Source organism: Vipera berus (genome assembly GCF_964194415.1).
Source record: "Vipera berus genome assembly, chromosome: 3".
NCBI classification, from domain to species: domain Eukaryota; kingdom Metazoa; phylum Chordata; class Lepidosauria; order Squamata; family Viperidae; genus Vipera; species Vipera berus.
In genome coordinates this window covers 153575532-153602283 of record NC_138204.1, presented here as the reverse complement: position 1 = coordinate 153602283, position 26752 = coordinate 153575532, and the positions used below count along the sequence as shown (strand labels likewise).

Below are 26752 nucleotides of genomic sequence, written 5' to 3'. Positions count from 1 at the left end.
ATGTTCTCAAATTTTACAAGATTGATTCTTCACTTATTTTTGTACCATATCTCTTACCAATATGAGGTGTAAGAATGCCTTTGGAGAACATGAAATCTCTCAGTTCTTGATGGTGCTCCTACTCACCCATCAGCAAAAATTTTGTGCACAAAAGATGGGACACCTGATATGGATATATTTGTCTTCAAATACATCAATAATATAACTCATGGACCAGAGAACCATTCTGACAACCAAAAGATTTTAAAGTTACCTAAATCCATTCCCTACATTCTACACATGAGAAAGTCAATTACCAAATTGATTTTCTCACATATGAGAGTACATTTTGTGGTCACACAATCAGCACTTGGATTTAATGCCTCATCCTTTCCTCCATTGGGTCCATGAAATCAACATTTTGTCATAAGCAGAATACAGTGAAAATTCTCAAAGAATTCTCAAAGAAATGTGTGTGTGGTAAACAAAGCTAGATATGGTAAAAATATGAATAGATAATAAATGAATGAGGACTGAATAGAAAGTGGCCTGTCTGAAAGAAGCACTTGGAGGGGTTTTGTCATACAGAGAATGAATGGCAATTGAACCACATGAAGGGTGTATTGAGAGGAAGGGGAAGAATGAGAAAGTCATGACTAAATAGCGTTAATCACATCCTGAAATTTAAAGAAAGAAATTTAAAGGAAGAAAAGCAATATATGAAATGATATGATGTAAAAGTATAGTGGAAGGAAGGATGGTTTGCAATGGGAAAAAAAGGTTTGGAGAGCTTAAATGAATAATGTTGACGTACCCTACATTTAGCCACATTTCTTTTTCTTCACGATTTTTTCATATATTTGACTTATTGCAATGATGGTGAACCTTTTGGCTCAATCTGTCAAAAATTTGGAAAATGCCTAACTTGACTCTGCTGGCATGTCACTTCCTGTTCCAAAGAAAAGAGAAACAATTCTTTATCTCTTCCCATCTAGACCACCCTGAACACCAGCACTTGTCACTGGGTGTTGGTGAAAGCCGGTGTGTCAAACAAAACATCATGGTGTGCTATCTATCAACACATTTATCATAGGTTTGCCATCATTTGTTTATTATTTCTTACTCCCTTTCCATGCTTTGTATTACATTATTTATCCTGGAGGGGAAAAACAGGATGGACATGATGAGGATGGAGACAAGCAAAAACCCTAAGAAACACTATTCCATTGGACTCTCTTTCCATCCAAACTATCGAACCGTTACCACCAATTACATGTATTAGTTAAAAGAAACAAATTAATTGATCAAGATACACTTTAGCTCTGGAGAATAACATTCAAACTATATCTTCCTTAGTCTGGTTGCCCTCCAGATGCATTAGGCCTTGCTAGCTGACTTTTATGGAAGGCAAAGTCCAATTTACCTAGAGATAACAGACTGAACAAGTGTTGCCTCATTATTGTAATGCAATGGCAAAATGAGGACACATCTTAAAAAAATAGAAATTCTTATTTCATTTGTAAAATCATTTTATTGGTACAAATATACATTATGAATAAAATTCCTTCTGCCCATATCGTAAGCAAATGCATGTAAAATATTGAAAAAAGTAAACAATTGCTTTTGCGGACAAGGAACTACTATTTGTTTTGAAGTACGTGATAAAAGTAGAGAGAATGCAGACATATCCCAAAGTGACCTCTACAAAATACCAATATTGATAAAATATCCATCGCCTTCATTTCAATTCAACATGTTTACTTATGGATATGGAGGCATGGCAAAGTGTTAGTAATTGTTTTTCTACTTTTGTGCTCTTGAACAGTACACAAAATGTAAATGATTTTGTTCTTAAATACAGAGTTACAACAAATATGGGTAAATTCTCCCAAAGGAGAATGTAAAAATCATATCCAAGAATCTAATATATATTATTTATACAAACTCATTTATTAGTGTGCTCTGTTGATATAATTACAATGTGCAATTGCATTCAGCAAGAATATATTTATAAAGTAAGTCGCGTGCAAGTTTGACAAATTTACATTCAGCAGTCCAACACTTTTCCTGCTGCACAGTAATGGGTTAGTGTAAGAAAATGACCAATCTATTTGCTTAGAGTTTTTTCAACCACACGGCTCTAATGCAAGGCATTATTTCTGTAGCTGCTTCAGAAAATTCAAGTAGAAGACATGGAATAGTTGCTGGCTTTAGCAAAGGCATGATAGAGAATATCTGGAAATAATCAGGGGAAAAACCCCAAATTTATTTTTTTAATCTGATTACCAGTGCAAATATTGACCTTTGAAAAGCTTCTTTTTTTAAAAAAATAGAAAGGAAAAGCTAATGGGGTCAGTAGTAGTTGGACTCCATTATCACAAAAGAATCTGCACTGTTAAGCCCCTAACCAACCGATTAAATAAAAATAAAGTCTTTATCTGGCTCTTCTCCAGAGTCACTGGACTTGCTTCCTTGCTGGCCATTTTTCCTTAAAGGTCTCTGCTTTTGTTCCTGGGATTCAGGAATCTGATGTCCTGTGCTTTTCTTTGGACCTGTATTGTGAGACAGAAAGCTTTGTTAGGCGAGCTGAAATCTTCTCCAAAAATAATCCCTGCAAAAAACAAAGCATTACTTCAATTTTTGTACAATATCATCTTGGACCTCCAGCTGTTCTGGAACTAGAGATCTGAAAAACAGCACACTCCAGCTTGCAAGGGGAGGCAGAAAGCCTGCTTATAGTTCTCTGTAACTGGCTTTGCTCTTCTCTGCCAGAAACAGCATTCTGATCCTAAAAGTTTTCCCCTTCCCACTGGTCAAATGACAACAACAATCCCAAACTGCCACAAGTTGCTTTCAAGCAAGAGCTGCAGGAATATGATATACAGTCTACATAAAAAAAATGTGCATTGCATATAAATGCCAGCCTATTGTTTAAAATGTCTTTCTGGCCTGAAACACTGTTTCACTCCTTCCCATTTCCTCTCCATTCCCAGTTTCTCTTATACATTTTATATTTTCAGATTGTGAGCCTGAATCTGTCTCTCTTTATTGATGTGACCCACTTTGAGAGACAATACTTGTCTTAAAATGGATATACAGTTAATGAATAAGCTCAAAAACATGTCCTGCATTGTGTGTGTTGTTCATAAAAGAGGGGAAAAAATCTAGGGTAATAAGCAATGGCACTAAGGTGATAAGTATTAGATAAATCAGTGTATGGAATTACAACCCATCAATCAAAATAAAGTTAAAGCTATTTTGGCTCATGCATGCTCACGGTTATGAGACATAAGTACTAATGTGCAAATAAACAAAAATTATCAGAAGGATGACAAATAAAGTAGCCCAGATGAAAATTCTTAAAACCAACTTCAATGTTTATACTAAATTAAATATTTATTCAAAGAGTTTTAATAAATAACAGTATGACATGTTTGGCACAAGGTACACGAAGTTTTAAATTATCATCCCCCCCCCCAAAAAACCCTGTCTTTCCCACAATTAGCTTATGAATTAGCTAAATTGACATGAAGCTGCTATAGCTGTACATATACAATTCCTATACAAAGTTAAATAAACTAAAACCACAATCCTCTTTTTCTACTTACAGAATAAAATTAATTACATTTTACATTACCAGTTGTTATTTCAAAAATATAGAAATAAATGATATAAGAATCTTTCCATAATATAATAAATGAAACAGCTCTTCTTTAAACTCTAATGAATGAGACATATTTCCAACAGACCACACCAGAAATTCTTCTATATTTGGCAACAAAAACATCTGCTTATTTCTTATTCAGCATTCACCAAAAATAGAACTCTGCTCTATTCATTAATAAATCAGAACTTATTCACTGAAAACCAAATGAAGGATTAAAGAGGCGTGAGGGGGAAAGAAAGCATGAAAAGTTATGCTTCTTCAAAAACTTTAAAAATAACATTTTACAGTTTCATTGATGAAGTACAATGCACAGCAATTTTTATAAGACTCATTTAAATCATCAGCACCTCCAACAATTTTTGCCATTCATCAAAACTAGTATCCTGGAGGACATGCAGATATCCTACATACACACAGAGCTTTTATTAATTTCCTAAGAAAGGGTGTATAAATCATGTATGGCGAATCTTTAATGCTACTATTAGATAAGATAATCTTTATTGTCATTTTGATTTTCAGTTATACCTATGGCAGCAGAACTGGAATATTTTATTTGACTGGGCAAGATGACGGCCAGTGTTTCCAAAAATCATGGTTTTCCATTAACTTCTGTATTCTATACAAGGAGTCCTCGACTTGTGGGCCACGGCCCACTACCAGGGTGTAGCCTATTTGCAACTGGGCCACGTGAGTAGTGGGCCAGTGCATACATAGCCCCATTCATGCAAGCTGTGGTGCTGATGCCCACAGCCCCACTCATGAGTGGCAGGCACACACCCCTGCCACTCACAGAAATGGAGCTGTGTGTGCGTGCATGTGTGTGCACCTGCCCCTAACACAAAACCATCCCCTCTTCCCGCACCCTTCCCACGCCAGACCAACATGGAAAAGTTGGGAAATGATGTTCCCAGGGCTTTTTTTCTCATAGAACGCTCAGAACGGTGTTCCGACACCTTTTTTTTTGCCAAAAAAAAAAAGCTTTTGCACAAGCTGTACTGCTATTGGCTTAAGCCTACTGCAGGCTTTGCTCTTTTATGACTCATGGACTTCAACTCCCAGAATTCCTGAGTCAGGTATGCTATTGGCTTTCAAAAGCCAATCAGAATTGCTGCTTAGCTTGCCAAAAGACCCTGCCGGCAAATGTTGCACAGGCAAGTTGCAGCGAAGGCAGGAAGTTTGCATTCCCTCCCTGCTCCCCAACTACACCATCTCAACTAGGTAAGTAAGATATTATTTGCAAATAGGATATCCAAGTATGACTCAAGGAAATTTTCCCTGCATGGAGGGAGTAGTGGTTTGTTTCACTTCATTTTACTTTTCAAATTGCTGTAGGGAAGAAATGATGATTAGAAAAAGGCAGGAAGTTATTTTTATTAGGAAGAATTCATTTATCCCATGCTAGATCTTTGGGAGCTTAGTAACAACAGCACAGAACATTTGCTTTTCTGAAACTTCATTCAAATTCAATTCCTGATAGGGGCATTTGAAAAAAAAAAGTTATTTATTAAATTTATATACTGACTATCTCACCAGGATGACTCTGAAGTCAACTGTGAATCCATGCACAGTGGGGCAAAACTCACTTAACAAATGTTTCACTTAGCAACAGAAATTTTGGGTTCAATTGTGGTCGTAAATGAAGGACTACTTGTAAATGAGTCCAAACAGCTGTATATTTAGCTCTTCGTTTGTTAATTACAGGTCTATGTAAGCAGGATGTCTTAATTTTCCTAGAATCAGTGTGCTGGAAAGCCTTCTCTGCAGCTATGAACTTTATAAAAATACCTTAACATGTTTTTTTAAATTTCCTATAGGCTCCAATGGAAACTTTTTTTTATATAAGCCTCTTAGCGACACATAGGATTTTTTTTAGTCTGCATCACAACTGGGGAGAAAAGGGATAAATCTTCTGTGTACTTCCTGATAATGTTAACTGTACATTTCAGTTAAGAATCTCACCTCTTTCTCTCACTCACTCACTCACCCATAATGTCTTCTATTTTGAAAATGCTACTATAGAAATGGCTAGTTTATAATGTTATAGAAAAGTAAAAAGTTGAGGTTCAATGGTAATGCTTCCTTCTACTCCTGCAACAGAGGAAGTCAGAAGTCACTGCCTTTTCTTTTTTCCTTCTTCCCCTTCACTTTTCCCTTTTTCTCTCACCCTTTGCTCGCAAAAGCCCCCACTCACTCACTTTGCTCACAAAAGTCTCCAGTTGCTCTCACTCACTCCTCCGTCTCTTTCAAAGGCACCTTGTTCAGTCTCTCCCCCACTCACTCCGTCTCTTTCAAAGGCCTCTTGCTCGCTCGCTCACTTACTGCCCCATCGCTTCCAAACGCCATTTGCTCATTCAACACTCACTTACTGCCCCGTTGCTTCTAAACGCTTCCAAATACCATTTGCTCATTCACTCACTCACTGCCCCGTCACTTCTAAATGCTTCCAAACGCCACTTGCTCGCTCACTTACTGCGTTTGGAAGCGACGGGGCAGTAAGTGAATGAGTGCCGGGGCCAGAGGCAATCAGTTGTTTGGTGCTGGAGATGCCAGGTGGCCCGATGCAGCACTCCGTGGCAGGGGTGTCTTCAACTGGTGTTAGGGACAGTGCCGGAGGCCATCAGCTGTTCAGTGCCAGAGACCGCTGCCACGAGGAACACAGCTCTGGGTCGGGGTTCAGAGCAACTCCGGGTGGGGGCTCAGCATGGGCTGAGGCGTGGCAACTGCAGGGAGGGGAATCCCCATGGCGGCTGTGGGGAGGAGAATCCCCATGGCCTGTGGCTCCAAGCCACAGGGGCATGGGATGCAAAGGACAGGTGACGACACCGTAGCAAGAGGGGGTTCTTACAGACACCGGCATCGCTCCCAGTGACAGCACCTCTGAGTTCCGGCACCTTTTTTTTTTTTTTTTAGAAAAAAAGCCCTGGATATTCCATACAACTGAGAGCAGGATCAAAATGCAGTTACCAAACAATACTGTATGAAGAAGCCTAGCTATCTCTGATCTGATCTCAGACCATGTTCTAAAACATAAGAGGCAATAAGTACCTATTTTAGCCAGGAGGAAGATTTTATTTAAGATTCTTCGTCTAGGTTGCCTTCTTTTGTTTTCAAACAAGTTCTTTATGTCTAGAGATTTGCTTTCATCGGTTTAATGCATTGTTTTTAAATTAAACTTTTCCTGCTACTACTTTAAATTGTTACAACTCCCAGCTTAACTTTTTTTTTTAAAAAAAAGAATGTTAAATGCAAAGATGTAATCTCACTGCTGCCTCACTCTTGTGAATGAGAAACACATAAATGATAAAAGATGGCAGAAGAAAAGGTTATGAAGTTAAATGGAGGCTATGCGGAAACATATCCTTTCTTTGTGTCATCAGTGTACACAAATGTATGAATAACTAGAAACAAATGTTTGCTTTCCGGTAAGTGTGGATGTCAAACATTATACCAGAAAAGGATACCAGGAAGATAAAATAACATCCCTACCTTCATGTGAAAGAGGTCTGAGAGCCGCCTGAGGGCTGCTTTGACTATCTTTTTCTTTGTCAGAAGGAACTCTCTTCAAAACAGGGGGAAGCAGGGCAATTTTAGGGGAACCAGGACTGGACTGAGACTCTGGGACATCATCTGAGGAAATATCAGAAAGATAAATCAGTTGAAAACTGCACAGCTATCCATGTATTTCGTGCACTTGGTGTATTGCTTAAACATTGTGATAGTACAGCAAATATAGGTAGTCCTTGACAAGTGAGCCCAAAATTTCTGTTAGTAAACAAAACAATTGCTAAGTGAGTTTTCTTGCCACAGTTGTTAAGTGGATCACTGCAGTTGTTAAGTTAGTAACACGATTGTTAAATGAATCTGGTTTCCCCACTGACTTTGCTTGTCAGAAGGTTGCAAAAGGTGATCCCATGACCCTGGGACACGGCAACCGTCATAAATATAAGCCAGTTGCCATGTGTCTGAATTCTGATCACGTGAGCAGAATACAATAGTCTTAATTGTGAAAAATGGTCATAAATCCCTTTTTTCAGTGTCATTGTAACTTCAAAGAGTCATTAAACAAATGGTTGTAAGTTGAGGATTACCAGCACAAAACTGAAAACAAATGATGTTTTGAATAAGTATAAACTAGTCAAACTCACCCATCGTACACATACGCTACCAATGTTAATACTTTGTACATAATATCATTCATGTGAATAGGAACCAACTTTTATTTATTTATTTATTTTTATTTTTTTAGATTTATATACCGCCCTTTCCCGAAGGACTCAGGGCGGTTTACAGGGCATTTAAAAGAGAGTCAATACAAACGTTAAAACAAATTAAAAAAGATTAAATAAAACCCTGAGAACAATAAAAAACCCAATTAAAATTAAAATTAAAAAATTCTCAGCCTGGGCCAGAGAGCTCGAAGAGCAAGGTCTTCAGGTCCTGGCGGAATGAACGGAGGTCGGGGGCAGTCCTAAGCTCCGCAGGCAGCTGGTTCCACAGGGCAGGCGCACCCACTGAGAAGGCCCTATCCCTGGGTGTCGTCCGCCGGCAATCTTTAACCGGCGGCACCCTGAGAAGACCCTCCCTGTGGGAGCGCACTGGACGAAGGGAGCTTGATGCTGGCAGCAGGTGTTCCCTCAGATATCCCAGACCCTCGCCATTTAGGGCTTTCATCACCAGCACCTTGAATCTTAAATGAGACAGCCAGAAATCTATATATCTGTCCTATATGATAAAAAGGAAAACATGGCAAGTTCTCCACACAATCATGCTGAATCATCTCTAAAAAGGCTACAAGAAAAATGTTTAAAAGAACATGGCACAACATATAAGTTCCATGTTGTCCCCAATGCTTTCAGTTGTTAATGAAAGGAAAGCTTTCACCCTCAATGTAAGAAATGTCAACACAAAGTTACCCATTATATCTATGTGGGCATAATATTTATTCAAACGAAGCTATATTGTAAAATGCTATTAAGATAGACAAAGTAAATACAAAAGATGCTGTGATTTTTCTACTGTCATCCTCCTTTGGTCATGTCAGGGATGACATTTCTGATCAATTTTGTTCCCTCCTAGTAGACAAAATTTCTGTTTTTCTGATTAATCCTGTTTTTGATTAACTCAGATTCAAGTATACTAAGAAGTGGCATCTTTTGAGATGCTTAATACAACCAAGAATATTTTTTTTTCAAATAATAGAAGCAATTAAGTAGACGATAACTGTTGTATATCCACTACATCTAAGGCTTCTCTTTCTAAATACAGCATTTCATTACATTTAATGAATATCTGGAACACTGAATTATATTAACACGTAATTTATAAACATGTTTTATAAAGTGTATAAATTATCCCATCTAAATGGTGCACATATGAGCAACAGCAATGCAATATCAATGCATTTATGAATCTAGTAAAAACATTATCTGTCCATAACTCTTCCTCTAATTGTGACAAGAATATGTAATTACTTGTATGACTCTTGAGGTCTTCTGAAACAGCCAAGTTCCTTTCTTCTTCTTAACTAATTTTTATTAAAGAGATTTTTCAAAGAAATAAAAACAGTACAGATTTTGAATTACAAAAGAATAAAGAAAAGTAATAAGAAAGTGAAAAAGAAACATTGACAAAGAGCCGGCAAAGAGGGGGGAAAAAAAAGGAAAGATTAAAAGAAGATACTAAAGAAGTGGTTTCTGATCTCCTTGACAGGGATTTTAGACACTAAAACAGTTGGGCTTTAGCTTTTAAGAAGCCATGAGAGTAGAAGTGACCTATTATGGGAAAGGATCCTTGGAAACTAAAGTGACCCAAAGGAAGAAAATTTCAAGAGGATTTTCTTTCTTGGTCCCTTTTCATAACAATTTCTGGTAGGTGGGGATCTTCAACAGGCAATCTTCCTTTGGATGAACTAGGTGGGCAGAATACACCTGGAAAAGTAAATCGCGTGGGCATCTAAGTCCTGAACTCTCTCTTGAAATTAGCACCTTAAATTCCACTCAGAAACATATTCATGCAATCTGATCTCAGTTATTTAAAGGTTATAATAATTCAAATTAAGCTTAAAAAAAGTTTAATAACTGGCAATTAAGGGAAATAGAGAAGGGAAATGTTGGAATCTTGAGGACAATTAAAAGGCACTGCTAAATACATTCCTAATTAACATATAAAGTACATCAGTGTTCAGTCTTTTATACTTTACTACTGAAATCCAGTTTCTAGCATGAAAATGATTAGGTAAAAATTGAATAATATGCTGCCCTCTTTCCAAAAGTACCTCTCAAGGATTTTAATTATTAATTTCCATACACTGTTAAAATTGATGCAATGTTAAAATAATCTCACCTGTCCGCGAAGCAGACCGTGGCTTCTGAGGAACTGTCGGTCGTCCTGTTAGGGTGGGCTTTGTTGACTGCAATGGAGGTTTAGGACTGGAAGGGGCGCTAGAAGAATTTTTTGTCCTAGCTCCAATTTCTATCTTTGGTTCAGCTTTTGAATTTTTGTCTGTCGAGACTGTGATAGAATCTTCCCTACTAAGAGCAAATTGATTCTCTGGAGAAGACTGATGAAGTTTCATTACTGAAACAAAATGAACCAGGGAACAAAGACAGAGGTCAAAGGCACTGTCGGTTTTAATATAAAAAGTTTCCACCCTCCATAACAGTAAATAAAAATAGTGTATGGAGGAGTGCCGATTGTAAACTACCTTTGTCTGAACTGCCCTTTGTTCTTATTAGTTAGAACAATGCTACGTTGACCAACAATTCTAATGAAGCATCCAATAAGTTCCCAATTTTTAGAATAATTGTTGGAGGAGAAGCATGCTGACAGTATGAGTGCTAGACCTATACTTCACTATAGGGTTTTTTTTTTGGTAACTGGCTTGGTGCCATTGGAAAAGCTTTGGTCAATTCAAGAGGACACAGAATGTATCTTTTAGAAAGACTAGGATAATCCTATAATCCGTGTATCTGGAAGAAAATCGGTACCTTAAGCTATTGAGAAACTTACCAAGAACTTGATAAAAAGGTGGCATGCAATTGCAGAATAACGTTAAATATTTCCTATCTGAAAATAGTTTTGGGAATCCTAATATGACTTATTAATATAAGACAGATTTTTGGGGCATTTTAATAGACCTATAGTAGGAATACCTGTTTCCTTTATTATAGCTATTTTAAGATGTTAAGTAAGTCAAATTAATGAAAAAATATTAAATATTTTCTTTTGCTTTCACCTTTGTGAGTATAAATGGAGTACTAAAAATTGTATAAACAGTGTTCCAAAACTACTTTCCCAGTCTATTGAGGAGTTAGCTATGGGAGGAAAGAGAGGCAGGCATTTTAGAAATGGAAATCATCCACTGGCAATAACCTGTGGTCAAAATATGACTTTAATTTGGCATCAGGTTTGGTAAATTTAGGTCACATCAAATGAAGACAGTGATTTAAATGAGATATGGCATAATTACAATCATACAGAACTTGTGCTTAGATTTAATAGATTTAATAACGTGTGTCCCTGCAATCTCCAGCACATTTTGTGCCTTGACAGATTCATTCAGTATCAGTAAGTAAGATTTAATATATGCGCATTAGGAAATTTAAAGGTATTGGTGCAGTTTCATTTTACTAGCCTTAAAGAATACAGAATACTCTGGAGTAACTCACCAGCTCCATCCTGTCGTTCTGAATTCAGTGAAAGATCTGCTGAATCTCTAACATCATTCCCTAATTTCTTTAAAACAACAGGATACATCAAAATTAGTATGTCTTCTTTCTAAACTGCAGATTGCAAATTCAACAAGAATTGGGAATCATATGTCTCAAAACCCAGAATTGTATTAAATTAAAATGATGTAAATAGTGCTCCATGGTACTACCTTTGAAGCGGGTTTGGAATTCCTGTTAGGACTGAATATTCAGATTGCTATTTGAAACTGTATGATACACTGATATATACCATGAACATATACTGAAGCTCTACTAAACGCTGATATATACCATGTATCTTGTTGATATTAAAACAGCTAAATTAATTGTAGTTTATTTCTGGTTTTATTTTGTTGTCTGTAACATTAAATGGCCTAAAAGCTTGGAAGCAATTGTCTTAAATTAGGATCACTAAAGTGCTCCATAAAACTATTTCCCTCTTAAATAAATATTTCTTCTTTCCATCTTCTGGTAATGTAATGATGGGAGATTCCTCTCTACACACATATGGTTCTGTTGCCAATTCAACTATCTTTCCAACTATAGGAGAAATGTGTCTGTTCCAATTAGAAAAGAATAAATGTAGCTCAGGGTTGAACTGTGGAGTTCTTGGTGCTCTCTGAGCTTGGCTGTTTTCTTGCAGATGTTTCATTACTCAAGTAAGTAACATCATCAGTGCTAGTGAGTGTGGAGTTTGCTCCCTGTTTATATACAGTGGCTTACCCTGTGAGTTTTGGTGGGGGTGCGGCTTTTTTGAGAGTCCCTTGCTTAGGGCATTTTTTTTTCTCCCTGATTTTTGTGTTAATCTCTGTTTATCACAGATATTTGCAAACAAACAAAACAAGCTCAAAGAGTACTAAGGATTCCACAAAGCTGTTTGTTTTCCTGAATTATTTAGAAGCATTCCTTAACTATGTTTTGCAAGTTTATTGTTTTACTTAATAATAATCACTTAACGTATTACCATGAGTTTATTGCTTCCTGTTGAGTTATTAATAGTGATTGGTTTTAAGTTATCTTGAGGCAGATGTGGCTAAGCAACATAAATATTAATCCAAATCTAGCAGCATGTCTATACTTCTGCATATTCTTTATCAGAAAGTACGCTTTGTAGGAATACTGATAAACTTTTATTTAGGTCTTTTTCTTCATGAATTTTACTAAAAATGTGAACCACCAACCTTTAAGGTACTTCTTTGCATGATAATATCACATTATAATGCTAATAAAACAGTTAAAATCTCCTTTAAGGAGTTATTACTGTACTGAGTAGGTTGCAAACTGATTATAAAAATGCCTCTATGAAGGTTTACGAAATCTTTTGTGTGCTTTAGATCATCATGCCCTGTATTTATATGGCTTTAGCAGCTCTTCTAAACAGTATGCCATACAGTATCAAGTAACTGCTGTACTGACACAATAGCCCCATGTTTATATGATAATCCTTTGATGTGCTAATTAATCTATTCTACATAGTCTCATTTGCATGCATTTGTTTCTGGAGTTAGTATTTAGTTCATCAAACACTAGATGGAGCAAGATCTCCACTATATATTTGCTCAGATAGCTTGTTAATTCACATCCATTTATCTGCAACACTTATGCCAATTCACATATCCAATTCAGAGCAAACCTTCACATGTACAACATTCAGCACTTGCCATCCTTTGTCTATGGAACATCATCTGTAAGCACAGTAACACTGCATTCAGTTATGTGTCAAGTAGTAAATTCCTATGGTTTCATTTCTACGTAGATTTGAATTTAAAGCAGATTCTATCACAGATTTTGATGGAGAAAAGCTCAATCGTTGATATAAAATGGCTCCAGATGACCTCCAATATTGGCCATTTTACTGTAAGTAACGTTATAAGAGGAATCATCTTCTCAAGAGAAAAGTCATATTAAAATGAAAATATCCCTAACCTTCTGTGCTGATGCTGCTCTCCGTTCCTGCTTGGCTTTCATTTCTGCAAGAAGGCCACTACCCATCATCTGCACCCCATACCTACGTCCTCCTTGAGGACTGCCTTTGCTGTCACCCTTTTCAAGCTTTGAAGCATCCTCCAAAAGAACCTCATCTGCTGAATCTGGTGTTTTTAATTCCTCAGTTTTTTCAGAGGTGCCATTTTGTTCGGCTGACTTCAAATCTTTCTTTGCAGTGTCTACTGTGGGGCCTTTGACAATACTTCTGGGAGATGAAGATTCTTCAGGCATTAACACAGTTGACGGACGCTCAGTTTTGGATCTAGGTTTGATTAAATTAAGAAAGCCACTTTTCCGAGAATCTCTTTTTTTCTTTTCATCACATACTTCACCAGAATCACTGCTGTCTGAGCCTTTTGTGAAGGACTTCCTAATAAAGAAAAAAAAATCAAATACATGTAAGGAAGTAAAGACTTTATCTGAATGAACTTGAGCAAACTATGAATCCTTAAATTTTCCTTCCACACTCCTCTACTAGCATACTGAATGGAGACTGGAAGCTTTTCTGCTTTAACTAAATGAAGTATATCTTTATTGTATTAACCTAAACAAGGTTAATCTTAATTATTCAAAAAACTAACTTGGTTTCTTAAGTTTCTCCTGCAGGTTGATTAAATAAGCTACATTCAGGATTAACTATGTGATCCTAGAAATTGCATTTTGTTTCCTAGAAACATTTCCTTTCACTGTGATTCCAGGATATTTATGATTCCAGGATAATGTATGATTGGGAAAAACTTTGATAAGTATGATGAAATGAGGAAATATTTCAAGAGCATGCGGATCAAAGGGAGGGCAGAGAAGCAGAACTATTCTGTCCCCTATGCTAACCATCCATCTGTTTTTTTGCTTTCACTCAGCTCTTATGCAAGGTCTTCAGGCAAGATGTACTGTTTCTATCAGTAAATCATTGTAAGAAATACAACTTTACCCATTCTCCCTCCCTTTTTCTAGTGTACCATATCTGATAACAAGGACCGTTACACTATTGATCTTTTAAGCTGACTTGAAAGATTTATTGGCTAAGAAAAGGGGGGATCTTTTCAGTAGACAAAAGAAATGACCTAGACATATGGTTTAGTCATGAAGATACTTCACACCTTTAGTCCCAAAGCAGATTTTGAACTCTACCTTACTCTTTCTCTTTGAAATGATTTAGCTTAAAGAGTTACCCATGAAGACAAACATACTAATAATGGATATGCTGCTGTGGCATATCAAACAGCTACGATAATGACTCTCGTTCAGACAGCTGTTTAATGTCCTGTCCTTCAGTAAAATAAGTGGACATAAATTGTGCTGCTCACATAGCTGAGTTTTACTGCACTCAGTAAAGTTTCACATTAGGGATTTGCAGATTCCCTGATCCTCCTCAACCAGGGTCATCTAACAGTGGAAAAAAGATCCACCAGTTGTTCCCTTACTTTATCTTTGAGGATAATGGCTTTTTAAAAGTCCAAACCTTATTTTTTTAATGTTTATTGATCTTTAAATCCTCTGTACAACGTGGAAGATTGAGAGATTGTAGTGCTCAATCTCCACCCCCTTTCTCTCTACAGTATTTTTAAAAGAAAAGACCCAACATAAGCATAAAAGAAAACTGAATTGTGAGCCCTAAGGTAAAGGTAAAGGTTCCCCCGCACATGTGTGCTAGTTGTTTCCAACTCTAGGGGCCAGTGCTCACCTCTGTTTCAAAGCCGAAGAGCCAGCGCTTGTCTGAGGACGTCTCCGTGGTCATGTGGCTGGCATGACTGGACGCCAAAGGCACATGGAACGCTGTTACCTTCCCACCGTAGTGGTCCCTATTTTTCTACTTGCATTTTTACGTGCTTTCGAACTGCTAGGTTGGCAGAAGCTGGGATGAGTAACAGGCGCTCACTCTGTTATGTGGCACTCAGGATTTGACCCGCCAAACTGCCGACCATCTGATCGACAAGGTCAGCGTCCTAACCCACTGAGCCACCGCGTCCCTGTGAGCCCTAAGTAATACCAATAATATGGACTGGCAAAAGAAAAGAGCGCTCTTCTTTGTGGCTTCAGCACTAGGAAAAAGCTGGTTTTTTTAAAAATAATAATACATAACTTGCTGGAAATAAAGCAGCCGCCTCATATGTGTGGCAAAAGGGGGCAATGGTGAGGTGTTGAGAATTCCATAGCCAAGTAGTTTGCAACTAGGAAAAATAAGAGGGTTTTCCTACTCTTGCTGGTATGTTTGGGGAAACCCCCGATTTAGATCAGCTCTGGATACCTCAACTTCTCTAAATCAAGCCAACTCTCAGAAAACTTTAATATCCTTTTCTCTTTCCTAGTCCCACTAGCAGGGAACCTGAATTGTCTTTACAAAGACAAGAGCGAGACCATAGGCAGAGGTTCATAAATTTATTCGGTTCAGCTCCAGGCAGCTGACTGTCAAACAATCCTGGCTTATATAGAGAACTGTCAAACATCATAACCAATCAGGTAACAGTATTTTTCCCGCCGCTCGGAGAACAGCCAATCGACGAGCGGCATTCTGACAGCTCGGCGGCTGTCGGGGAATTCCTCTCAGCTGAGCGCTTAGCTCAGTTCGGAGGACCAGATTGTGGACTGCGGATTTGACAGTTCCGGGAACTGCGTGCGTGTTTGGTTCTGGCAGCCCTTTTGACAGCTGTCATCGGGAATGGCGGCCGGCGGGGCGGCGCGCATGCGCTGATGCTTCTGGCAGCCATTTGACAGCTGTCAACTGTCAAAGGTCTGCCGGGCCGGTGTTTTACTTGCAATTTGGAATCCCTCGGTTTCCAGATATGATTCACCCCCTTTCCCCCCCCCTGAACTGGTACGTTATTTGTAACAACAGTTGAACATTTTAAATAAGTATTGTTAACAGGGTTTTTGGCTATCGGCGGGTTTCCCTTCCATTCAAAGTCCGCGAGGTATGCGGGGGGTCTTCTGGCTCGGCTGGACCGTCGGAGGCAGGGGGTGCTTTGTTCGGGTTGCGTAGCCGGTGGAGTTGTTTCTGAAGGGAATTCGGCAGGCGGTTGTGGGTCCTGGGGAGGGGAAGGTTCGTTGGGTCTGGGGGTGTCGGATGGCGCAGGCTCGCCCAGAATCGGTTGCAGAGGGGGGTTGGGGGGTGACCTGGGTCGGAGCTGATCTGCGTGTCTGCGTTGCGTAAGTCCCGTCCCAGTGTCCACTGTATATGACAACGGTCCTGTTTGGTCCAGGATAACCCCCTGAACCCACTTATCCCTTCCCCCATAATCTCGAGACCAAACATTTTGACCCCTGGAGAATGTTTTTGGCTGGGCGTTGGGTGACAATTCGGCTGCAGGTCTGTCGGGGTGGAGTCTGTCGAGCCTTGTCACCAGGCGGCGACCCCATCGGAGTTCGGCCGGACTTTTGCCGGTGGAGGAGCAGGGCGTAGCGTGGTGGGCTAAAAGAAATTGTGCCAAGCGACGGTGCCAGTTCCCCGTGATGATTCTTTTGAGGGCGTCTTTGGTGGTCCTCACCATAACCTCTGCAAGGCCATTGGACGATGGGTGGAAGGGAGCCGATGTTGAGTGCCTAATACAATTGCTCCTCGTGAAGATCTGAAAGTCATGAGAAGTAAATTGAGGGCCATTGTCTGATATTATAACGTCGGGGAGACCGTGTGTTGCGAAGATTCCCCTGAGGGCTTGGATGGTTGCGGCGGACGTTGCGCTGTAAACCGGGAGAACCTCCAGCCACTTGGAATAACTGTCCACGACTATGAGGAAGACCTGCCCTTGGAAAGGTCCAGCATAATCAATGTGGATGCGGGACCAGGGGTTTTTTGTGAGTTCCCATTTGTGAATCGGAGCTCTGGGTTGGAGTGGGCGGGATTCCTGGCACAAATAGCAGCCAGCGATGTGTTTTTCTATGTCTTGCTCTATTCCCGGCCACCAAACGTAGCTGCGGGCCAAGGCTTTTGTTTTTACGATGCCAGGGTGGCCCTCGTGTAATGTGTGCAGTACCTTGGGTCTGTGTTTGGGTGGCACGATTACCCTGCACCCCCAGAGTAAACATCCCAAGTGAGAAGTTAATTCATTTTGCCTTGAGAAGTATGGCTGGAATTCTGTGCCTGGACAGGAGGATTGCCAGCCAGTATGTACCCACGCTAACACTCTGCTAAGCGTTTTGTCTTGGGATGTTGCGGCAGCGATATCGTTCGCTGTCAGTGGGCATTCCAGGAGTTCTTGAATGGCTAAGATGTCTGGTTCCGAGTGGGGTAGGGGCAATCTGCTGAGGCCGTCAGCGTGACACATTTGGTGTCCCGGCTTGTATACTAGTTGGTAGGAATATGCTGCGAGGAATGTTGTCCAGCGCAACATCCTGGGGGACAAGATTTGGGGGGTTTGGCGGTCCCAGGTGAACAATCCTAACAGTGGCTTGTGATCTGTGTAAATCACAAAGGGGCGGCCGTAAAGGTAGTCGTGAAATTTTTTTATTCCCGCCACTATTGCCAGGGCTTCCTTATCTATCTGGGCATAATTTCTTTCCGTTTTGGAAAGAGTTCTGGAATAATAGGCCACCGGGGCTTGAGTGCCATCGCTGTCTAAGTGGCTTAAAACTGCTCCGATCCCGTATGGGGATGCGTCGCAGGCTATGCAGAGAGGTTTGTCTTCTTTGTAGTGGGAAATGGTGGCGTTGCTGGAAAGCATTTGTTTGAGTGATTTGAAACTGTTTTCATGGGCTGATGTCCACTGCCAGGCTGCCCCTTTATCGAGTAACCTGTGGAGAGGCTCTGCGATGGTTGCCTTCCCAGGCAGGAAGGCATGATAAAAGTTTAAAAGCCCAAGGAAAGCCTGGAGCTCAGTTTTATTTTTAGGGGTTGGGGCGGCTTTGATAGCAAGGATTTTTGAGTTGGTGGGGTGGATTCCTTGTGAGTCAATTTTGTAGCCTAAGAAATCTGCGGATGGGACGCCTATGGAACATTTTTCGCGTTTGAGTTTTAGCCCCGCTTTCCTAAATCTCGATAGTACCTCTTGTAGCCTGTCTGCTAAGTTGTTTTCCGATTCCCCTGCGATGAGTATATCATCGAAATAGGGGCAGACACCTGGGATTCCCTTTAAGGTTTTTTCCATGACCTCCTGGAAGATACCAGGAGCCACTGAGATGCCGAATTGTAGGCGGTTTACCTTGAAAGCGCTGCGGTGTGTGACAATGGTTTGGGCTTCAGCTGTTTCTTGGGTGACAGGTAGCTGAAGGAAGGCATGCGCCAGGTCGAGTTTGGAGAATATTGAGCCGGACCCTATTTCTGATAGCACGTCTCTGACTGCAGGTACTGGGTATGCATGGGGATTTAATGCACGGTTTAGAGTTGCTTTATAATCCGCGCATATTCTCACATCTCCATTTGGTTTAACTGGTGTCATGATGGGAGTTTCCCAGGTTCCCCCATCTGTTGGTTCTAGGACCCCTAGGCTGACTAAGCGGTCTAATTCGGCCTCGATTCTTTGTTTCAGCGCGAAGGGGACCCTTCTTGCCTTAATGCGGATGGGACCTACCTCAGGTTTTAGTTTGAGGTCTATAGGGGTGCCAGTATATTTGCCAAGCGTTCCGTCGAAAACATCCGCGAACGCTTGGCAGACCTGTTCTAGTGTTTGGGATTGTATGCGGTTGGTGCCTTCCAGGTGGATGCCCAGAGCCTCGAACCAGTCTAACCCGATGAGGGTGGTCCTGGGTGCCTCTGTAATTTGGACCGTTAAGTGCCCAAGGAATTTTTTGTATTCTACTTTTACTTGTGCTTGTCCCTTTAATTGGATAGCGGCCCCCTGGAAGTCTGCGAGGAGTATTTTAGAGGGCTGTAGGGAGATACGGCGTCTACTTTTAAAGCCGATTTTTTTGAGAGTGTCCCAAGACATTATTGAAACAGAGGACCCGGAGTCGACCTCCATTTCGCAGGGCACCCCTTGAATCTTAACCCAGATCTTAATTTTGGGTTGTAAATGGTGGATGGTCGAGTTTTTTTGTTTGGCCCTAATGGACAATACTGAGGACTGGGGAATTTTATTGGCAGGGGAATGGATTTTTGTCCTACCTGCCGGAATTTCCTCAAGTTCGTGGAGGGTTTCCCGGTTCAGGCTGCGGCACGCGGAGCCAATGTGCCCGGTCTTCCCACATCCGTGGCATTTGGCATTTCTAAAACGGCATGTGGCTCTGGCGTGAGCCCCGCCGCAGCTGGCGCACTTGGGTTTGGGGCCGGTGGAGATGGGTCTTTGGCCTGGACCGGCTGGTTTGAATGGCTTGCGGTTTCTTCCATAGTCGGCGCTCATTTTGTTGAAGCGGGACATGATGTCGTCGATGCCGTTGTAGGCCTCTGGTTGCTCGTTGTCCGGCTCCCAGGTGTGGTGGACTGACCCGGCCGGGCTGCTTCTGAACACTGGGGAGCCCTCGCGGTGGCTGTCTTCGTAGGCCATGATTTCTAGTATGAGTTGAGCGAGGTCCATCGTGGCCTTGGCTACCAATTTCCGCTGGAGCCGCTCATTGGAGAGACCGGCGATAACCTGGTCTCTGATGCGGTCTTCCAGGTCTGGAAATTGGCACCTGCGGGCGGCGTGACGTACCCCCGCGACGAAGGCTGTGGACGTTTCGCCGGGTTGCTGGCGGCGGCGGGCGAAGTGGAGGCGCCAATACAGCTCAGACCGACGGGGCATGAAATGCTTGCTAAGGCGGTCAGTCAGCACAGCGTAGGGGACGGTCGCGACGGGGTCTGGGCTGCAGAGCCCTACAGCGATGTCGTAAACGGCGGGCCCGCTGAGACAGAGAAGGGCTGCGGCTTTGTGGCGGTCCTCCGTTATCTTGTTGACAACGAGGTAGCCTTCAATTTGCCCCCAGTGCGACTCCCATCCCTCGGGGTGGCGGACGTCGAATTCTCTGACGTGACCTAAATTTGCCATGGTCTGGGTCCACAGTACTGTTCAAGCTGCCGAAGGGTTCCTTTGCCCTCAAAGTGGCTTCAGCAGTGACTTGTCAGCGAGAGGGATCGGAACTCCTTCGCGGTGTGACTTAGCTCAGCAGGCAGCTCTATAGCACCGGGATCCCATCCTCGTCGCCAGGTGAATTGTCTTTACAAAGACAAGAGCGAGACCATAGGCAGAGGTTCATAAATTTATTCGGTTCAGCTCCAGGCAGCTGACTGTCAAACAATCCTGGCTTATATAGAGAACTGTCAAACATCATAACCAATCAGGTAACAGTATTTTTCCCGCCGCTCGGAGAACAGCCAATCGACGAGCGGCATTCTGACAGCTCGGCGGCTGTCGGGGAATTCCTCTCAGCTGAGCGCTTAGCTCAGTTCGGAGGACCAGATTGTGGACTGCGGATTTGACAGTTCCGGGAACTGCGTGCGTGTTTGGTTCTGGCAGCCCTTTTGACAGCTGTCATCGGGAATGGCGGCCGGCGGGGCAGCGCGCATGCGCTGATGCTTCTGGCAGCCATTTGACAGCTGTCAACTGTCAAAGGTCTGCCGGGCCGGTGTTTTACTTGCAATTTGGAATCCCTCGGTTTCCAGATATGATTCAGAACCTATATGAAGAAATGTTGTGGTTTTAGGAAGGCTGTACTAAAGTTTCATCTCAAACACTTGTCTCCACCAATCTGACAATAGTGGGATATTTTGGTTCTATCCAGATATGCAGTCTTTGTTGGATTTGCCTCCCCTTGTTTCTAGGGCCGTTTTCTTTTTTTCCAGGTTGCAACGCACATTTTGCTCTTTACCCAAGCAACTTTTCCATGATGTTGCATTTCAGCCCCTCATTTGGGGTGACTCTGATCTCTCTTCTCTCTTTGTCCACCTTATTTTGTATTGATGCACAGGCAGAATGCAAGCAAGCAACCATTCTGCCTACAAAATTACCAAATGGCTGATCCAGACCTTTGGGACTAACAAGCAAATCTCTCCTTGGACAAATTCTGATTAATTCAAATGAGTTCTGATAGGCATATGCAGCCACAAGAATCAGTTAAGATTCTCAGGGCATGGTTTGAAATAATCTAACTGAATATTGCCTCACCTCAGGCAATAAAATAATTTTCCTATGGTGTTTTAGTAAAGGTAAAGGTTCCCCCGCACATGCGTGCTAGTCGTTTCCAACTCTGGGACCGGTGCTCATCTCCGTTTCAAAGCCGAAGAGCCAGTGCTTGTCCGAGGATGTCTCCGTGGTCATGTGGCCGGCATGACTGGACGCCAAAGGCGCACGGAACGCTGTTACCTTCCCACCGGAGTGGTCCCTATTTTTCTACTTGCATTTTTACATGCTTTCGAACTGCTAGGTTGGCAGAAGCTGGGATGAGTAACAGGCGCTCACTCTGTTACATGGCACTCGGGATTCGACCCGCCAAACTGCCGACCTTCTGATCGACAAGCTCAGCGTCCTAACCCACCGAGCCACTGCGTCCCTCATGGTGTTTTAGATGGTCTTAATCTACTGCCATTTCCCATGAAGCCAATTTGGTCAGGCAGAGAGCCTCTTCTTCCCTCCACCTTTCCACATTAATGTTTGTGTATCTGTACTTATGTCTCATGTATGTTCCATACTTTATAATTTCCCCAACATCTCCACTTACCCAGCTATCAGCCAACCAGCCAAACCTAAAAGCAGCAGCAAAGTAACAATGATCCCACCCAGTGAATTCCACTGGATTATCAACATACCCATTAAAAAAACAAACGAAACAGAACTTCCATCACCTAGCAACTGAATAGAGAGGGTTGCCCCTATAGCCATTGTAAATAGCCAATTGGAGCTGGGTAAATTCCTAACCTTGGCCACATCATCACAGTATTGTCACTGAGAATATCCACATGGTAAATTTTGGGCTGGGAGAAGAAAGAAAGCATCACACTGGGAGAGTAAAATATGACTTTAGTCTGTTTCTGGAGCAGAAGACACATTTGTTAAAAAGTTACTGACTTTTCTTTGTGCTGCAGTAAATGGGAAATGAGGATGAATCCTAAGATTTATTTGCCATTATTTCTTGGTATGCACTGATTTTTTTTTTAATTTCAATGTTAAAGTATTTAGGATAGAATGACTATTGCCCAAAATCTAACTTCTGTAATTGACTTTTCAACATATCTTGTTCTCAAAGTTTTTTTTAATAGCAAGTTAGAAGAAAATTTGATTGGACAAAAAGTGACATTAGCAACTTACAATTAACAATTTTGCAGTTGTTTTTTTTTTGCATCACTAGCTATTTGCCATATAGCACATTGATTCTGCACTTAACTTTCTTGATTTTTGCCATCTGCTTGTAATTTAATGGCTATTCACACTTCCTTAATTACTAAGGCATCTTATTTTCTCAGCATCAGTGGGGTTTTTTAATAAGTGAATGTCAAACACATAAAGTGGCTTCTGAAATAACTACAATTTAGCTCAGTTGTTATATTCTTTAGGTTACTTCTTGCTTCTATATGTTGCATGAATTTAGTTCCCTATACATATGGATTATGAATAAAAATGTAAATTATATGATCAGAAGAGTAAAATGTATATACAATGCATATTTAACTAGGAAAATCATACAACCAAGCAAAATTATATTCAGTTTCATACAAAAAAGAATGTAATGCCATGTCACAACAAAATACATACTGGCAAAAAGAATACACTGAATGCAGCTGAACAAATAACATCTTCCTCTTCACACACCCGAATATTTGCATTAGTTCAGTGCTGTTTGGCACATTTCTTACCTTCTTAGATGCAATTTTTCATTATTTCTCTCCTTATCGTTCATTCAATATCTTTAACTTTATTACATTATGTTATTGAGTCAAACAGAGGCTATCTGATCACATCCTGATAACTTATCAGACCAGCATAGCCAAAATTAAATAATATTGAAGAAAAATTGTTTATAGAAGTACTGAAAATTCCAAAATTATGTCCAGAGACATTGGTTTTAAAAATTGATCTTAACTGATATTACTAATTTTTAAAGATTAGCAATTATATCAACTGCAGTCTACAGGTAATTCTTCTTTCGCAACTGTCTCATTCAGTGACCAATCGCAGTTACAGTGGTGATGAAAAAGTAACTTTACAACCAATCTCACATTTACGACTTTCAGGTCTGTAAAGCAAAGGAAAGCTGAAGTAAAATCATAAATACAGTTATAGTTTCACTTATCAACCACTTTGCTTAACAACGACCGTGTTTCCCCAAAATTAAGATCCAGTCTTATAATTTTTTTGCCTCCAAAAGGGGCACTAGGTCTCAATTTCGGAGAACGTCTTACCTTAGGACCACTACAGCCAGGCCTCCCACACCCCGACACCTGTTGCGCCACTGCTTGACTTCTTATGCGTCCGTTTGCAGTCACTTGCGGCTGGATGCCATGTGGTGCATTGTGCCGTTGCTGCTCCTCCCGGCAGGACACTGCATGGTACTTTGCACCGTTTCTGCTGCTCCCGGCAGGATGCCGTGTGGCTCTTTGGGCCATTTCCACAGCGGAAATGGCCTGAAGCGCCATGTGGCCTCCTGCCGTGAGCAACGTAAGCAGCCCAAAGTGCTGTGCAAGCAGCGGAAGTGGCCCCAAGCGCCATGTGGCATCCTTCCTGGAGGAGCAATGGCACAATGCGCCACATGGCATCCAGTCGCAAGTGGCGGCAAGCGGCCGCAGTAGTCAAGCAGTAGCGCGACAGGTGTTGGGGTGTGAGAGGCCTGGCTGTGGTGGTCCTAAGGTAAGACGTTCTCCAAAATTAAGACCTACAGGTAAGGTAAGCAGGTGTGGGGCATGTGGGGTAACTTCACCCCCCCACCTAGCTTGATTTTTAGGGGTGCACCTCGCCCCAAAACTAGGGATTAGTTTTGGAGTAGGGCTTATATTAGGCCCACCCCCAAAATCAGACTAGGGCTTACTATTGGGCTGGTTCTAACTTTCGGGGAAACATGGTAAGTTGTAAAACAAAAACTACCTGTATTGCCTTACTTCTAGCAATAATTGCTATCATTTTCTATTTAAAACAAATGAATTAAAATATACATAAAAGGCTCTTTTTTCAAATACTGTACATCAACGTCTATGTGTATTGTAAGTTAAGAATATATAGATAACTTACTTTGAATCCATTTTTGTCACTTTCTTAGTGAAAAATTCATCAACACCTTCATCTACTCTTCCCATCATTCCATTCTGTTCTCCCTCTTGAAAAGTTGCAGGACTCACCTGATAAAATGTACAACCTTAAGGATGTGCAGGAATTTGCTTGGTGGACACTTGAATATTGGCCAATTAAATATTCAATTCCCACATATATAAACCATAATACAACCAATTTTTGATTTTCTATATTATCAACTTTTATAATGCAGTTATAAAATAAAAGAACAATCACATTTTGTGAATGAAGATCAACAATATCAAAAAATGTTTCCATTGAGGGCTGAAAGTGCCAATATACAGTATATACCAGCATTTTCATTCAGACATCTTCCAAGCTGATCTATGAAGAGATAAACTTCTGTTCCAAATAATAATAATAATAATAATAATAATAATAATAATAATAATAATAATAATAATAATAATAATAATAATAATAATAATAATAATAATAAATCAATTGTAAAAGAATAAAGAATACAATGCAACTTCCTTGCGTTTGTAGTTATGCTAGAAATTTTAAATTATGCTACTGTTGATATGGTGGTTAAAAACAGAATTGTCTATTGTTTTCAAACAGTTTCTATATGAAGTATCTGAACAAAGCTTTATGTAGATTTCTTGAGACATGAACAATCTTTACATTCATATGGAGTATAATTTCTTAAGTAACAGATTAACTCACGGCAGATTGTGTTGGCTGTTGTTTTTTATTCCTTTTAGGCCTAAGTTTAGTAAAATGCTCTAGCTTTTTCCCTTCCTCCGAAGGTAGTTCTGAAATGAACCCAGAAGTCCGTTTGTCAAACCTCCCAGAATGGAAAGGTAGGTCCTCTACATGAATAGGAACTTCTTCTAATGCTTTGTCAAGGTCAAACTCCATCTCTAAAGAAAATATTTAAAACATATTAGGGTTATAGTTCTCTTTCCAGTCATAGCTTTTTTGTAAAGACTCTTTCAAGTCAAGCTCAACTTATGAAAGGCTGCTTTGATGTGCCTAAGTAATCTTCTTAATAACAGTATGAAAGTAGCTTGTTGGGGGATGTTTTTCATTCTCCCAGGTTGAGTTGTAGTGATAGTCTTATAAATCATTGAGAAAAAAACATCACTCCAAAAAATCAAGCTTACCAAAAGCTCTGGATACGGGCCTTAACATTCGACTGTGGATACTCTTCCTTTTAGATTTGGGAGTCATCTATAAATAAAATGGAAAGATGACATAATTGCCTTTTGGGATATAAAGTGGTAATAGTTAAATTAACTGTCGTACTGCAATGATCAAAACAGCCATGAAAGATTGAGCAAAATAGCATTTGGATCACAAATCAAGTAAGCTGTTAAGTAAGCTGTCAATAATTAATATTTATATTGATTGTAGTATTGGAAAATAGTCCAAGCTTGACGGTAAATTTCAAAGGGAAATGCAACATTCTATTTTGTTTATTAATGTGGTTAAAAAATGACCATTACCGAAGTCCTGCATCTTTACTGAATTTTTTTAAGAGTGAAGAAAATCTTACAGCATCCTTATTTTAAAAAAACAAAACAGAAATGCTATGCTAAATAATCAGGTTACCCTTCAGGTATGCTTTTTGTTTGTTGATATTGTGCCTATATTTAATAACTGAAGTCACACTGCTGAGGTATTAAAATGCAACATAATGTCCATCATAAATTCGTACAGTATTATTTTGAGAAAATCTGGGACTTCTGAAAAGAAATAGCAAATTGAAGATGGCTCCACTAAAAGCTAACAATGGAGCTGACAACCACAGCACAATGAAAAGCCAGTGAGTAGACCAGCTCTTTGTAATCCTTTTCTGGAAAAGGAGAGAAGCTAAGATCACCCAAAAGTTCTTTACTGTTGCTCTTCTCAATGAGACTGCAAGACAGCAGTCTCCAGAGGTTTTAGAGCTCTGGCAAATTAGACAAAAGCCTAGTGCTGGCACTTTTAAGGATACCGGGAAATATGCGTTCACGTACTTCTTTTTCTAATCACTTTTGGAAATTGCTTGTTAATTGCTTTTCAGCTAATGGCAATTTTGGGATTGACCAGTTTTACAGCAACAGCACAAGGTGAGTTTCCTTCAATTGTTAGTAAAATAAGTTTTAATTACAATTTGAATGATTTAAAACAATTTTTATAGAATAAACAGCAAAAAGGTGATTTTTTTTATTTTTAGGAAGTTGTAAGTGGACTAATGGTTCAGACATATTTGAAATAAGATTTTGGAATTAATTGTAAGGATCCTTCTCATGGGAAAATACTTTTATTTTGAACTATTTTTAAAAAAATATATGACA

General features: G+C 40.3%; 1 protein-coding gene across 3 annotated transcripts in view; it reads right to left on the bottom strand.

Annotated features, from left to right (window-relative positions):
- Positions 1-1309: 1309 nt before the first annotated feature.
- The window catches only part of CARMIL1 (capping protein regulator and myosin 1 linker 1), a 136567-nt gene continuing 111124 nt past the window's right edge, over positions 1310-26752 (bottom strand). Inside the window, exons 30-37 of one of the 3 annotated variants that reach the window (XM_081324418.1) lie at positions 25577-25643; positions 25137-25333; positions 24408-24514; positions 13282-13711; positions 11314-11380; positions 9989-10222; positions 7133-7273; positions 1310-2531 (exon numbers count right to left, since the gene is read on the bottom strand). In XM_081324418.1, coding sequence (XP_081180544.1) covers positions 2395-2531; positions 7133-7273; positions 9989-10222; positions 11314-11380; positions 13282-13711; positions 24408-24514; positions 25137-25333; positions 25577-25643 — 1380 coding nt within the window. In that variant the 3' untranslated portion in view covers positions 1310-2394. Of the gene's footprint in view, positions 2532-7132; positions 7274-9025; positions 9171-9988; positions 10223-11313; positions 11381-13281; positions 13712-24407; positions 24515-25136; positions 25334-25576; positions 25644-26752 lie in introns of those variants that run through there. The other 2 variants (XM_081324420.1, XM_081324419.1) reach the window with 2 other exon arrangements.